This window comes from Rhinopithecus bieti, unplaced genomic scaffold, assembly GCF_001698545.2.
Source record: "Rhinopithecus bieti isolate Rb0 unplaced genomic scaffold, ASM169854v2 scaffold_13900, whole genome shotgun sequence".
NCBI lineage: Eukaryota > Metazoa > Chordata > Mammalia > Primates > Cercopithecidae > Rhinopithecus > Rhinopithecus bieti.
Window position 1 is genome coordinate 3,272,067 of NW_016808376.1, and position 17,046 is coordinate 3,289,112.

General features: G+C 41.1%; 1 protein-coding gene across 1 annotated transcript; it reads left to right on the forward strand.

Annotated features, from left to right (window-relative positions):
• Positions 1 to 9,317: 9,317 nt before the first annotated feature.
• USP6NL-AS1 (USP6NL antisense RNA 1) lies at positions 9,318 to 12,179 on the forward strand. The gene is given in 6 exon segments (XM_017886665.1): positions 9,318 to 9,430; positions 10,860 to 11,008; positions 11,111 to 11,420; positions 11,422 to 11,443; positions 11,445 to 11,738; positions 11,740 to 12,179. Coding segments are annotated over 6 exon segments (1,125 nt in total). The 3' UTR covers positions 11,977 to 12,179.
• Positions 12,180 to 17,046: the final 4,867 nt, after the last annotated feature.

A 17,046-nucleotide genomic window follows, 5' to 3' on the forward strand; every position in this document is an offset into this window, starting at 1 on the left:
ACTTCTTCCAATCACAATAGGTAATGGTTATTTTCTAAATCAATTAAGAAAACAGTATACTACTACTAGAGACCTCTGCTTTAGAATCAAAGTTAGGGAAATACTTTTTGAAGAAATACTGCTTGCCACATCTATATACCGTACTTGTGTCATTTTACGTGAGGAAGTATTTCATTTGCAGAATGAAAACAGATTGTATCAGCACTTATGTGCGCAGCATGGCCCGCACACTGTAATTGGCATGACATAGAATCACAGTGCTGCCATTTAATACCCTGGACCCCATTCCACATGCTTTCCTCTTTATCTGTCCACTTAAGTGATTTCCATTTCCAGAAAATGCAAGTATCCCAAAGGAAATGAGAAGTTGTATGGAAAATCTAAAACATATAACCCACATGTTAAGTTTTAGAATACATGAAATGTATTCTAAACTGAAAGTTTCTCACAAGAAATATACTTTCTTAATGATGCTTAACTGACTCTATTTAGATTTGTTTTCCTGCCTAGGAAACTCTGAGGTAGGACATGTGGACCCAGAGCATGCTGACCACTGACAAGGAAAGACAGTACCGTGTTACAAATAAAGCAGGATTAAATGTTCACATATGACCCTAGAGTCCACTTAAATTTATACTTGTAGAGTCTAGTCTCTTTGACCAGGGACTTTTCTCCTTATGTTTATATAAATTTTTTTAATCTTAAATTTAAAACTCCTAAATGGTAACATTAAAGCACCTTGTGCTATGTAGCACCCTGCCTCCTGCCTATAACCAAAAGGAGCCAAAGAAATACTTATTCAAGGATTTCAGCTCTTAAGACATCAAGAGTTTTCTCAGCACCAAAAATAGCAACCTCAAAAACACCAGTATAATAAAACCTAAAAACACTAGACTTACAATCTTACCATCTGAGGTAATAAATGTACACAAATTTTATAGTTTACAAAACTATACAGTTATATGAATGTTTTGGAATTAATGTCATGGAGTAGTTCTTAGAAACATTTATAAATGACATAACTGAAGTCACACATTCAGGATTCTTTATTTACACTAATCATAGCTTTAAAATGTAGATCCTCTGACCTTCTTTTTTTTTTTTTTTTTTTTTTTTTTTTTTGAGACAGAGTCTCGCTCTGTCACCCAGGCTGGAGTACAGTGGCGCCATCTCTGCTCACTGCAAGCTCCACCTCCCGGGTTCACGCCGTTCCCCTGCCTCAGCCTCCCAATTAGCTGGGACTACAGGCACCTGCCACCAAGCCTGGCTAATTTTCTGTATTTTTCGTAGAGACAGCGTTTCACCATGTTAGCCAGAATGGTCTCAATCTCCTGACCTCCTGATCCGCCCGCCTCGGCCTCCCAAAGTGCTAGGATTACAGGCATGAGCCACCACACCCGGTCCCTCCGACCTACTTTCAAAGTAAGGAGTCTACCAATTCTATATGCAACAAGGTAGTTGAGCACCACACAGGATAAGATGTTCAGACTCCCTCTCTCCTCCCCTAAATGCTACCTTTGCACTAAACATACAGAAGTGAAAGAAGAAAACCTTACTTTCTGTTTTCACACCATCCAACAGGGAAAAGTAATGTCTTAAACCCACAATTTCACATCAAATTATACTGGGATATTTCTGCAAAAACTGGCCTTTCATCTCATTTTCCAGTTACTCTAAGAGTGTGGCCTCTGACTTGCTGGAATGGTTCTAACTGGAGGCTTGAGGAGCACTTAGGCAACCTGCCTTCCCTTGTGCACCTACGTGCAGCACAAGAAACATATGCCCCACGTAGCGGTGGTCCACGATGAATAAATACCTGACATGTAACTGAAGCCAACCTGCAGCTTACAGTCAAACCCAGCCAAACTCAACAGAGTGCAGACCCATGAGCTAGAAAGAAACATCTGTTGTGCGCTGAAAGTTTGCAGTCGTTACACAGCATTATTACAACCAAAGATGATTAATACAGACAGTAAAGATAGTAATTTTAAATCCAAATTTAAAAATTTTCAAGTTAAAAAGACTGTATTTTAAAAGCCTAGCCACATTTCATAAGAAATACACCTAAATCAGCAGAACACATAAAGGCACAAAATAAGCACTAAAAATGTTTATCAGGCGGGGCACGGTGGCTCACGCCTGTAATCTCAGCACTTTGGGAGGCCGAGGCAGGTGGATCACAAGGTCAGGAGTTCAAGACCAGCCTGGCCAACATGGTGAAACTCTGTCTCTACTAAAAATATAAAAATTAGCTGGGTGTGGTGGCGGGCGTCTGTAATGACAACCACTAGCGGGGCTGAGGCAAGAGAATCGCTTCAGCCTGGGAGGTGGAGGCTGCAGTGAGCCAAGATCACGCCACTGCACTCCAGCTTGGGCGACAGAGCAAGACTCCATCTCAAAAAAAAAAAAGGCTTATCAGGCAAACACTAACCAAAGGAGAGATATGTGGCTACAGAAAGTCTTTCATGTGTGCTAAGAGATATACTGAAAAATGTTTATAGCAATGCTATTCATAATAGCAAGAAAACCGAAATTTCCATCAACAAAAGGGTAGGTAATGATATCATGTTTATACAATCAAGTACTATGAAGTGGTGAAATGAATGAAATATGGGTGTGCACATCAACAAATATCACAAGTATTGACATACTATATATACTGTACACACATATATACACACATGTAAAGATACCACTTACATAACTGTCCAAAATATGTAAAATTAACAATATGTTGTTAAGAGATATACACATGTAATGTGTGTCCCATTACACATTGCTTCTGGTCCCAAGCATTTTAGGTAAGAGATACTCAACCTGTCATATCTTCTCATTAGAAATGACTTCAGTTAACATTAAAGTCATTATTCACTAAGACAGAAAGTCTCAACACTGTACTTTCACAGTTCTTATGCTTTCCCTGAAGAATGCTCTTGCTGCAACCCCGTGAAACACAACCTCACATTTCTACAGCTTTAAGTATTTTCTCTGCACAAAAGTAAAGCAAATCTTCTGTCATTGCTGGAGAGAAAGGAGGTTTGTTTATCCTACTCACTAAATCAACAAAGTACTTCCTGCTAATAAGATCAAAGAATGAGATGGGCCTAAGAGCAAAATGAGCAATCATTTGGTTTCATCAGTTTCTTTACACTTGTATGTTAATGAGTCATGAGATAAGAATGAGGTCAAATTTCCCCTTCCACAGGTAGGTTTCCAGACAGACTTATCAAATTCTAGTAGGTTTATACTGGTCAACATGACAACTTCCAGGTATTTAGGAAAACAAATGTCCATTCAAAGTCTTCCCTACTTCCATCAGAGTCAGGGCCTTTCAAAAATGACCTATAATTTGTTTACATGGTATATGTGTCTAATGTACTTGATACATCATATCAGAACTGCACATAATGCCTGTGCTCTACAGATAAAAGTCAAAATGAGGGATACAATATATCTGGTTTTCCGGAGTCCGACATCATTTTAAAAGTCAGTTAAAAATTCCAGACTGCCAACCATAACAATAAGCACTATAGCAGACACCATGAAGAATTATAAAGAAAACAGTAAAACTCCAGGCCCTATCTTCAAAATCTGTATCTAATTGGATTCTAAATATAAGAATGTATTCATCTATTCATTTAATAGATATTAATTCAGCTCCGCAACATGCAAAAACTGCTCAAGGGCCTTGGGATAAAACAATCAAGACAAGCTTGGTTCCAGCCATGTGTAACTAACAGAATATATTCAGAATAAAAGTGCTAAGGGCAACCAGAGTGACAGCCAAGGCTATAGCTCATTCAAAGGCCCTGTGCTTAGTTAAAATGGGAAAACTCATGGACCAAGAGGTGTAAATACACACAGGTGAAGAGAGGAAAATTCCTGTAGGATGTCAATAAAACTGGAATTCAGCAATACAATGGTGGACTATAAGCCTTGCAGGGAAATCACTCACCACATAGGAAGTCCTCAATGTAAATGTGTTACAACTCTGCCATTAACCAGCTCTAGGAATTCAGACCAAGACACTTCACTTCCCTGACCCTCAGTTTCTTTGTGTGTAAAATGAGAGTTAAAATTTTCAGCCTACCTACCACTCAGAGTTGCTGTGGAATTATGCATAAAAGAGTGTGTTGGTAAACTAAATATCTTAATTGGTTCACACATGCTCGTACTGATCCATTTTTGGTCTCATAAAATAAGAAAACTGAAACACAATTTTTAAGTTCTCTTTCTAGCACTGTATGATTTATTATCTTAAAACTAATTTTAATTCAATGGGTAACTTAGATTCTAATTTCCTTAGCGGTATAAGTAATATCAACCTAAATCATTACAGTAAACCAGCTAAAACAAGCTGGTATAAAATGTTGGTTATATGTATTTTTTAATGGAGCAGATCCAACTATCACTTAAAAGAATGTCAAAGTGACTGCTGACAGTGAAATAGTCACAGGTAACCCTCAGTTTCAGGGGAGAATCTGGATGGCATTCTTTTCGCAAGCCTCACTGAGGGCAAATCATCAACTCTTGGAGGAAAAAACTTTTTTGTAGTAGTCAGATAAAATGTTTCCCAAGCAAGTCTGGTGAATGAGCTCAGAATTCAAACTGATAATAAAACACTGGATCAAAACGTGATATAAATTGATAAGGCATATAACTCAGTATCTCAAAAAAACAATGTCTAAAAAAATCCCAGAAATTTATCTTCAGCAATCAGAGCAACAGAATCTTAGCACTACTTTGAAAACGTATTCTAAAATTCTGCTTTAAAAAGTAGTGTACTGCTTCACAATCAGACCCTTCTACCTAAGAGATAAATAATAACTAATAAAATAATTATAATAATATGCTGTAGCCGGGTGCGGTGGCTCACGCCTATAATCCCAGCCCTTTGGGAGGCCGAGGCGGGTGGATCACCTGAGGTCAGGAGTTTGAGACCAGCCTGATCAACATGGAGAAACCCCATCTCTACTAAAAAAAATACAAAATTAGCTGGGCATGGTGGCACATGCCTATAATCCCAGCTACTAGGGAGGCTGAGGCAGGAGAATTGCTTGAACCTGGGAGGCGGAGGTTGCAGTGAGCCGAGATTGTGCCATTGCACTCCAGCCTGGGCAACAAAAGTGAAACTCCATCTCAAAAAAAATAAAATAAAATAAAATAAAATAAAATAAAATAATAATATGCTGTAATAAAAGGTAGTCTCTCTGTTTCTCAAAATATCTTCTCATACTATATTGCAGTAACTGAAACCAAGGAAAGTGAAACTGCAGATAAGGAGGACTACTGTATGTTATGTGAGTGATTACACAGTCAATTACATTTATAAAAATTCTTCAGAGTATACATTTAAAATTAGTGTACATTATATTTGTATTCCTTATTTAATAAAAGGAGGAAGATAACAAGACAGTGAGAAATTACCAGCCACCATCCAAAGAAAAGACAGAAATCTGAACTAGAAAGCAAGGCACCTTGGGGATTCTTCAGGTAAATGTTTGCCTAATCAAAGAGGTGCCTAAGAGTCTAAACCGCACTTTGGCACCCTTGAAGGCTAGGAAGACAAAATGCCAGAGTACAAGATCCACCAAGGGAGCCATCTCTGCTTCAGAATAAGCAAAAAACTGAATCCCATGAGAAAGAAAAACGTAGAAGTAAACTAAACCAATTCTTGCATAGACTCTCGACTTTTTATTTAAATAAAAGTGATCCCAAGTGTCTGGCAAAAGCAATGAAAAAAATCCTTGCCTAACCTATAATGACTGCTATAAACACTTTTTCAAACACAATGACCAGCACAAAATCAAAGATAAGCAGGCATACAAGGAGATGAAACTCCTTGAGAAATAAAACAGACCATAAAAATGTTATAGCACTCTGGGGTATAGTCACTATGCTTACTGCATCCAAAGAAATATATGCAAAATCTAAAACTTTTGATAGGGAACTAGAAACTAGAAAAGTGGCAAAGCATATCTGAAAAATAACTAAATTGAAAGTCTAAATAAAAATGAAAAATCTAATAACGAAAATTTAAAACCCAGGGAAGAACAGATTAGAAATGAAGACTAACTTAGTTCTGGAAGGTAGCGTGAAGAAAATATTCAGAACAAAAAAGATACAAAAAGATGAAAAAAACACCAGAGAGGCAAAATACACAGAGGATTCAGGGAGAAAATCTAACGTTGTGTAACTGAGCTCCCAGAAAGATTAAGCAAGAGAATAGGGAAAAGCAGTATCTGAAGAGAGTGGCAGAGAACTTGTCAAAACTAACTAAAGACATCAAGTCACAGTATGAAAATGCCCTATATACCCCAAACAAGAAATGGTGCAAGAGGAAGAGAAGGAGGAAAATAGAAACAGAAAGAGACAGACAATCATCTAAAAGCCAAAGACAAAATGAAAACCATAAAAACAGCCTGAGAAAGAAACAAATGACCAACAAAGAAGGAATAAACTGCAGCTGACTTCTGAATAGAAACAAGCCAAAATATTAAAGGATCTCTCCAGAAAACTTATCTACAATTCTACATCCAGCAAAATATATCTTTCAAGAATGTAGGTGAAATAAAGATACTCTCAAACAAACAAGTTAGAAAACTTGTCAATACTAGATCCACTCTGAAGAAATACTAAATGGTATCTTTGGCAGAAAGATAATTATTCCAGATGGAAGGTCAGGTAATGTAAGAAAATATGAGGAAAATGAAATGCAGTAAGTCTAATTAAATAATAACAGCATAAAACAACAGAAATACATCTGTGGGGTTTAAAATACACATGCATCTTAAAACAAGGCAATAATGAAATAAGAAAGGAAATTGAATGTAAATGTTTTTAAAGGTCTTGCATTATTTATTGCATTATCTAGAAAAAGGGTAAAAGTCTCAACATTACACTTTGATAAATCAAGAATATATACTGAAATTTAAGTAAACACTAAAGGAATAGTACAAGAATATGTAATCCCAAGCTAAAAAATGAAAAAACAGAAAACTTATTTTAAGAAATCAATTAAAATAAAGCTAAAAAATTAAAACGAACATAGAAGAGGTGAAGACAAATAGATTTTGAAATTTTTTTTTTTTTTTTTTTTGACACAGAGTTTGCTCTGTTGCCAGGCTGGAGTGCAGTGGCACGATCTCAGCTCAGTGCAACCTCCACTTCCCGAGTTCAAGTGATTCTTGTGCCTCAGCCTCTGGAGTAACTGGGACCACAGGCGTATACCACCATGCCCCACTAATTTTTGCATTTCTGGTAGACATGGGGTTTCACCAAGTTGGCCAGGCTGGCCTCAAACTCCTGGCCTCATGTGATCCACCCACCTGGGCCTCCAAAGTGCTGGGATTATAGGAGTGAGCTATCACACCTGGCCAAAATTAATTTTTAAGCACTATTGTCAATAAAGTTATTATAAGCCAATTCATTAATTTTTAATATGGGCAACAGGAAAATACACAAAAAGCATTTGGCTCATACATATATACCTAACTTTTATAAATTTTAGCCTGCACATCTATTCATGGTGGCACATGCCTGTAGTCCCAGTTACTTGGGAGGCTGAGGTGGGAGAATTGCTTGAGCCTGGAAAGCGAAGGCTGCAGTGAGCTGAGACTGCTCTACCGCAGGCCAACCTGGGTGACAGGGCGAAACCCTGTCTCAGGAAAAGGAAAAAATAATAATAATAATAATTTGCCATCACTGATCTACATAACATTACTAACAGCAAAACTAATACATTAAGAAGATCAAAAATAATATTCTTTCATTTAGTTCATTTAAAATGTTAATTTAAATTTTTAATTCACTGGCTGACTCAATGAAAGGAAAATTCCAAGATAATATTGTAAGTTTTTCTACACTCATGTCAGCAAGACCCAGGTGCAATGTGTACCTCTATCACAGAATAACTAAATAATCTCTTTAGAGCTAAGAACACTTAAAACCAACATATGAAACTCCAGAGTAACTCTTGATCTTTCTGTAGGCAAATGAAAATTACCTGCCACTTACTGAAGATTTGTATTTTAGGGTAGATTGCTACTACAGTTTTGTGAGAGGTGGTCCAAGCTCTTCAAAGAGAAAATAGAATCAAAATGAAACCAAGACTATCCTGATATTACAAAGCATACCTGTAAGTAAATCAAAGAATATTTCATTTAACATTTAATCCCAGTCTTACAGCTATCGAAACTAACAAGTAATCCAATGTAGAGTTACAAAAGTGGACATCAAAGTGTGTCAAGAGTCACTTGCAGGTCTGGTATGGACACAGAAGTAGAATGACTCCCCTTCTCTAATGGCTATGGAACAAAGCTGAGCTGCTTCATTCAGATGATCCAAGAACAGTGCCGAGAGCCTTCTCTACATAACCAACAGCGACTGCTCATGTGCTATGGAGGGAACTCATACAGAAGCATCTTATTTAACCTTCCCAATCTCTTCAGAGACTGTGAGCAAGTTCTTCCACCACCCTCAAAGCTTCCCACACACCTGCCTCTTTTTTTCAGCCAGCTATCTCCTCCTCATCTTCAGGTCTTACAAGTCGCTTCCTCAGGGAACTTGCCCTGACTCCCTCAAAACCAAGTCAGGTTCCCTAGGTATGGGTTTTATAGCTCCCTGTACTTCACATCAAAGGACTCATCCCACGTGCTGAAAACGAAGTACCTAACACAAAGTCCTGGGGTACACAGAAGGCACTCAAAAAATAATGGTTGACTAAACATGTTTGAATTTACGATCCTCCCCAATTTTACAAAGAAATGAGCTTTTTAAAAATTGAGTCATTTGCATGAGGTGATACAACCTGAAACTGGCATAGACCAGCTGAGAATCCAAGTCTCTGTGGCTCCAATTTCCATGCTTAAATCTCATGTACTACATGGACGTGGGCTACAAGTTGGATTTCTTTCCAAATATTATTCTTATAGTGACTTCCACTGTAAATACAGGCATCATCTTTTCAGGGGAAAAATGAGTCTCTCAATATAATGAAATCATATCTGACAATGAACTATGCTTTTTTTTTTTTTTTTTTTTTTTTTTTTGAGACAGAGTCTCACTCTGTCGCCCAGGCTGGAGTGCAGTGGCGCGATCTCCGCTCACTGCAGCATCTGCCTCCCAGGCTCAAATGATTCTCCTGTCTCAGCCCCGGGTAGCTGGAATTACAGTCATGCACCACTACCGCCCCAGCAATTTTTGTATTTTTTTAGGTAGAACGGGGTTCTTTTTAAGCATATTGGCCAGGTTGGTCTTGAATCCTGGAACCCTCAAATGATCCACCCGCCTCGGATCCTCCAGTGCTGCTTACCGGCATGAGCCACTTCACCCCGCCGTCTACTGCTTTCCGAAATCACATTGAAAGGACACAAACTATACCTTTCTGGCTAATTGAGGTCTGCATTGCACCTGGTTTCAAGAAAGAGTGGTTAAAAAAAAAAAAATCGGTTCCAGTGCATTTGTGAACATCACCCGAATTGCAATACTTGTCATCGTTCTCTCTACCTAGTAGCATTCCCAAGCTTTCCTATTCTACATTAACATTCCTCCCCACTTTCCAATCAGATTATTTTGTTTGTTTTTAATTTGCACTAGCTTGACTCATTGGCTCTGTTTCACCCATCTAGATAGCTACCCAATGTAACCAAGAACTTGACCACAGACGTTGCGGCACACGTGGCGACGTGGCCCAAGGCACGCTTGCTTGCATTGGGGGACTCAGGCTGGATCTTGCTGGGCTGGGTGTTCCCTTTGGTTCCCCTATCTGCTAGAGATGATTAAACAAAACTAACAGACGTGCCAATCTGACACTTCTTACTTACTGGCTTGTTTAACCAAGTCGTCCCCAATGGGGCTATTTGCATGTCAAAAAATATTAACACCTGGTTAATGGACTTAGTCTTAACAGACAAATACAACAGAAAGTTCTGGTGCATAGCTAAAACTTAAGTGGCACCAAAACTGAGGCTCAGGGCCCAATTCTTTATTGGCAAACGATGGTTTCTTTGAGTGCTTTGCAACAAACTATTGTGTATTTTATTTAATAATATCTATATTATATATTCTTATAATATATATTATATATAAAAATCAAGCAAGGAACTTTCTGTTAATAGGTCTTGGTACTTGCCCAAAATTAGCTTTCTTCTTTCAAGTTAACTTATACTTTCATTAGTGTAATTTTTTTTTCTGTTTGGACATATTGTAATTGCCTATGTAGAATACAACATGGCATCAACATCCATTTTAAGTAATGAACTACACTATGTTTACAAATGTTGTTATAAAAGAATGACAAGCCACGAAATATTTTTGTTAATTTTAGGGTATGACTGAACCAGAAATAAAAGCAAATAAACCACCGTTCACTTGCTGTTGGCTAATTTATTCCTATTAAGATGACTTCAGGAAAGAAAAAAGAACACTGACTTCCCCCTGAAGGAACTTCCCAGAGACTCAATATGGGAGGGAGTTGGCCAGGGTGATCTCTAAAGTTCTGTGTAACTTTCCTAAGCTCTGAAATATTAAATATCCCAAAGATGTAATTATTTTTTTAAAAGGATTAATATAGGATTGAAACCATTTTCTTCCAACAAGCAACATACTTAAGACGGCGTCCTCACTTTTTTTTTCCATTCGTCTTGCATTATTTCCAATGACTAGGTATGGCCCCAGTTCAACAAGCCTTCCCCCCAGTCCAAAGGAAGCATGCTGAAGTCTACTGTCCAAAAAGCATCTATCTGCGGATTAAATGTCAGGAAAGAAAGGGATAAGGGTGGGGGGTGGGGAAAAACAACATTTTCAAATTACAGAAACGTGCACCCATGGATTCATACGCTTCCCGCATTTTCTGGCAGTGAAACACCTGCGAGGAACCGTTCTCACGCAGTACAAATGCCGCACCAGCCTACGGTTGTGAGCGCCAAACTATTTTGCAAACTTTGCAAAGGCGCACGGATTTTCAAGACTTGCAAACCCCTCATTCGCCCCATCCTCCCCTCGCCTGGTCCGAACAAAGTTCCGCGGCATCAAGGCAGTCATTTAAAGGCACGAAGTTTGCTCGGGTCCTGCCCACTGGGGCTCGGGAGACGCGACTGAAACTTGCGAGGGAGACGCGCCTGGCCGGGACCGCGGCTCGCTCTGGGAGGCCGTCGCCGGGTTCCACCCCCGGGCCGCCCCACACCCTGCGCGGCGCCCCCAGCCCGCCCATCGCCCCGCGGACCACCACGCTCCGGCGGCGGGGACACACGGCCAGCACCCCCGCACCTGGCCGAGCGCCCCCCAGGGCCGAGCGCGAACCGCAGCCGCGCCCTCCCTCCCCGGGGCCGGGAATTGGCGGCGTCCGGCTCCCCGGGGCCAACTCCGAGCCGGCCCGGGAGGACGCCCGCGGAGCCCGCCGCCGCCGCCAGCCCCTCGCGCGGAGCTGAGGAATGGAATGTACCCTCAGTTACGTCCCGACTGCGAGGCGTAGGCAGTTGGGCAGAGCGGGAAGGCCCGGCGGCCGAGCCAGGTCCAGCGCAGGCGGCCCGGCCGGCTACCGCAGTGCCCTCCGCCCCCAATTGTTCCGTTCCCTTCCAAAGAGGATCCCGGCGAAGCCGAGGCCCCGGGAAACCAGGAGTTCCCCGGCGCGAACACTCCTGCCGCCGCTATGGAGAAGCCCCCCGCCGTCCCAGGGCGGCTCGCCCGGGACCCGCCTCCGCGGTCGCCGGGCCGACTCACCGGCCCGCCGCCAACCGTCACACAGCGGCCGCGGCCGCGCCATCTTGGCGCGGCCCCTTCCTGGCGGCACGTGCGCGCCGCTCCCGCCCTCCCGCCGTGCGCGCTCCCGCCCGCCTCGGGGACGCGCTCCCAGGACTGCAGGTGCCCGGAGCCACTCGGCGGGAAGCGGGCGCTGGAAGCCCGGGAGCCAAAGCGGGGTTTCGAGGCACGCAAACGAGCGACATTGGCGTGCCCAGCCGGCAGGTCAGAGGATAGCAGAGACGTAGGGAGGTCAGCTGAGTAGGGAGCGACAGGATTGCGCAGCCAGCCTGGCATTTTTTTTTTTTCTTCATTTCTGACTCAACTGCTTACCAGGTGTCAGCCCTTGGACACGTTTCTCTATGCCTCAGTTTCTTCATCTGTTAAGTGGAATGATAATAGGACCTGCTTCATGGGGCTGTCCTGGAACAAGCGAGTGCTTGGTAGTAAGTGCAAAGCAATCATCTGCTCAATAAAGTGCCATTGCTACGGACACAGGTCTCACTGCTGTCATTTTTCAGGAACTTAGGCTAAGCGTTCACATCAGCACTACTTTAAGTAGGCTACTGTGTAGATCCCATTGCTGCTTCAAGCTTCTCAAATGTTCATCACTGTCCCATCTTTCTGTAGGTCAACTTTCCTTTTTTACATCGTGGAAATTGTCAAGAGTTTTAATCTCCAAAGCCTCCCATTAAGGGGTGCCATAAAAAGATATATGATGTAAACTTCCCAAAGCCGTAATTAGCTGACAGTTAAATGATTGATTCAATCGAAGCTAGAAAAGTTAGGGTGTGCAAGTAACTAAAAGGCTTCCTGTCCTTGATTCCAGGAACTAGAATTACTGAACCTGGCAACCCTGCACTGTGCCTTTTCTCTCTTTTCCAGCTGGTGAAAACTGACACGAAGACACTGAATGCTGTGCCCAGTATCTCACAGGAGGGGTGGAAGGAGGAGACAGGGTCACAGGCCCTTTGCTAGCACCCAAACTTTAGGAACTGTGACTCAGATTAGGTTTTAGTTGGTCTCTAAGGCTCCTTCTAGCTCTCAAGTGTGGTAAACTTGACCACAGGGATACCCAGCAATACAGTCTGAGAAATTCATCCTTAGGCAATTTCGTCATTGTGTGAACATCATAGAGTACATTTACACAAACCTAGATAGTAAAGCCTCCTACACACCTAGGCCATAAGGTGTGACTTATCGCTCCTGGGCTACAAACCTGTTCAGCATGTGACTATACTGAATACTGTAGGCAAGTGCAACACAATGGGAAGAATTTGTGTATTTCAACATAGACAAGGTAACACATTGGGCTATAATGTTACAATGGCTATGACATCACTAGGCCAGCTCCATTATAACCTTGTGGGACCACCATTGTATGTGCAGTCAGTCCATCGTTGATCAAAATGTTGTGACATGGCACATGACTGTGTATACGCTGTTTACGAAAATACAAATGTATACTTCCCTTTGGGGCTTCTTTCACTCATTTAAAGCGGGTTTGTAAAGACTAGTATTTATTTTTATGATCCTGATACAAAAATGGCATAACTCATTTAACATATGAATTGAGGGGCTAAAAGCAGACTAGTTATTTTCAACAACCAAATACTTTCCAAAAGTTATAGGACTCCCAGATTAGCAGTCACCTAGATTGGACTATTCTCAATTCCTGACAGGAAAGAGCCCTCACTCGTATCTCTTTGTAGCCCCTGCTGGACCCAGCAGATTGCTTTGCACATAGAAAGTCCTCAGCAAATGCTTACTGAATGAAATTGCTATGATTGTGGTCTCCCATCACTAAAGGAGACCTTGGAACCACAGAGATGCTCAAGAGACATCAATCTTGGGAGGCCAAGGTGGGCGGATCACTTGAGGTCAGGAGTTCAAAACCAGCCTGGACAACATGGCGAAACCCCGTCTCTACCAAAAAATACAAAAATTAGCTGGGGGTGGTGATGTGTCCCTGTAGTCCCAGCTACTCAGGAGGCTGTGATGGGAGAATCACTTGAACCTGGGAGGCAGAGGCTACAGTGCAGTGAGCTGAGATCGCACCCCTGCACGCCAGCCTGAGTGACAGAGAGAGACCCTGTCTCAAAAAAAAAAAAAAGACATCAGTCAAGGGACACGATTGCAAACATCATGGATGAGAACCCCAACAACCCTGGCCCCAGGCTTACTTGGCAAAATAAACTGGAAATTTTGGATACATTTTTTCCATAAATTATATGGCTAATTTTAAAAACACTGTTTTGGACTTCATTATGAGCACCCCTGTCTCAGTTTTATACTTTCATAATAGCACTCTGACTCTATGGTATTATTACATATTCAGAAATACCCCAATTTTTTTCCCCAAGTCAAAGTGTCAACAGTGTCACCTCACTTGTATTTCGTCAATCCCTGCTCTAAACAATTATAGCTAGATTATATTCACTCTCTGATTATATTTACTCTAACATGACATGCCAGATATTAAAATACCCTTCAACTGAAGGGAGGGTGAAAGCTGTATAGCAGGAACGTACCAAAAAGTAAAAAGAAGTGTGGTCTAATGATTTGTGTTACCATTTAAAATATTTCACAATACCAAAGGTTAGGACCACCTCTCATCCATCATCATGGAATAAGAGAGATGGATATTTGCATTTCATTTTTGCAAAAGTTATGTGTTATGCTAATGACAATATTTAAAATGTTGCCAGTGGTAAAAGTACAGGTTTAAATCCCCCACAGGCTCCCATAATAACTAAGGCCAGAAGTACAATTTGTGGTGCGGACATACGAACATAGAACATGGAGGAAAAAAATTCTCCAAAGCAAATTATCCATATCCTTCACTGTCATCTTCAAAATATGGATGAAAGGGTCAGTTCTTTGAGTCTCCTATAAATTGAGACTTTGAAATGTGAATCCATGGCCATTTGATCCATTTAATTTTTTAAAGAGAGGTAGTTCCCTAAGGGAGGGATATTTTTTTATTTTAAATAAGGCTGTGGAAAGCATTGCAATGCTCATATTCATGCTCACCAGCCATGGTAATTTCTGAAATCTCATGAGAAGCTAATGCTCTTCTATTGACTAGAAAAGTCAGCTCCAATGACACTGCATATAACTATTCTTTAAGGTTAAAAAAAAAAGATCAGTCAACATCTGTGTATAAGTGAAAAAACAATGGGTAACCAATAGCCACATCCACACTGCTCATACACAAAGCTTTTTGGGGTTTTGGGGGGGGTTTTGTTTGTTTTTTTTAATAGAGTCTCGCTCTGTCACCCAGGCTGGAGTGCAGTGGCACAATCTGGGCACATTGCAACCTCTGCCTCCTGAGTTCAAGCGATTCTCCTGTTTCAGCCTCCCAAGTAGCTGAGACTACAGGCGTGTGCCATCCTGCCTGGCTAATTTTTTGTATTTTTAGTAGAGACAGGGTTTCACTATGTTGGCTAGGCTGGTCTGGAACTCCTGACCTCAGGTGATTCATTCACCTCGGCCTCCCAAAGTGCTGGGATTACAGGCGTGAGCCACCGCGCCTGGCCCAAAGCCTTTAGTTTAAAAGAGACGTTATTGATTGCAGTGTGAAAAAGAGGAACCCGTGAAGAACTGTGAACCCCTTAACATTGTAAATAACACAGTTTGTTACCTGTAACTCTGAGGTTGTATTATTTATTGGTGGGCTGAGTTTCTTTCTGACTCCTGTCTTTAGAATGTACATTCCAGGAGACTGGGAAGCTTATCTGTCTTCTGCCCTTCTCTATTCCTTGGTCCAGATCAGTATCTAATACAGAATTAGCTCCCTATAAATATTTCTAGAAAAAATGAAAGGAAGGAAGGTAAAAGGGAGGGAAAGAAGGAAGGAAGGAGGGAGGAAAGAATGACTGAAAGAAGGAAAGAACAAAAATATGCAAACATGTATGTTTTCTAGGCAGAAAGTTCCTAACTTTTTCATATGCTCAGAGGGGTCTGTGACTCAAAAAAAAAAAAAAAAAAAAAAAAGGACTGACTGCTTTTCAACTACAAAAGCTGCCTCTCGTGCTCTCCTCTGCTCTTTTGCTCACAAGACACCCTGTTCCTCATTACATACCAAAATAGTCATCATGGTTTGCCAGAAATCTGTAATGATGTTGTATCGTTTAAAAAGTGTCTCCATATGTTTTTACAGCTTTAAAGGATTTCTTCTGCCTGCTCAACTTACAGTTACCATTCTACAACCATCCATTTGGCCATCTCTTAGACGTCATGCCATTTATTTATTTTTTGTTAAGTCTAATCAAGCAGAGTTGTACTAAAAAGTATTATAAGATACTTTAAAAATGAAGTAGAAGTTGATGGCATTTTTGTCTCTGTTTTAGAGGGATAAAACTCTTGCCTCTGTGTATATGACCTTTGAATTAACCTTTAAACCCTTGTGCTCATAAGTCTTTATAAATTGTGTGGCAACAGTTTTCACGAATGGCCTCCCAGTGAACTGTGCCTTCCAATATTCAGCCCCTTTTACATCACCCTCCTCTTGAATCTGGGCCAGCTCTGTGACTCATTTTTCACAAGATTGTGGGGGAAGCGATGCTGAGTGATTTCTAAGGCTAGATCCTAAGTTTTGTGGCTTCCACCTGGGCCTCTGAAACACTTAGTGCACTCACTCCAGCAACTCAGGTGCCATACTGAAAGAAGCCCAAGTCACATGGAGAAGCCACATGTAGCTGGTCTGGATGACAACCTCAGCTGAGTCCTCAGCCAACAACCAGCATTCACTGCTGTTGGGCATCCTGAATGTCCAGCACAATTAAGTCTTCAGATACCTCAAGCCCCAGCTGTGTGACCCCATAAGAAATCCCAAGTGAGGATGTCTCAGGTGAGCCCAGTCAACCCCGTGGAACCATGAATGTCATAATAAATTGCCGTGTGAGGCTTCTGAGCTTAGGGTGGTTTGTTACACACCTGCAGACAACTGGAATGCATTGATTAAAAATACAATGCTAAGGCCTTTAGCATGGTTTAGCTAAAACTTTAGTAAATAATTTAATCAAAATTAACAGAAGTGATGTATAAAAATGTCAAGTTATAGAAGAATGGAGTGAAGTGTAGCAGATCCTAGGGTATTCAAGGGCATTTTTTTTCCACTAAATTGCTACTTTTGTCTAAGTCTTTTCTTTGAGGGGGTCAACACTTTGTGAAACAACATAATGACTTCCATCTCTTGGAGTCTGTAAAGTAAATATACTTGAAATTGCATTTGACTTCGATATGAAATAAGTCCTTGCCCACATACTTTGGCTAAAAAAGGGAAAGAAGTGGTGGTCACAAGTA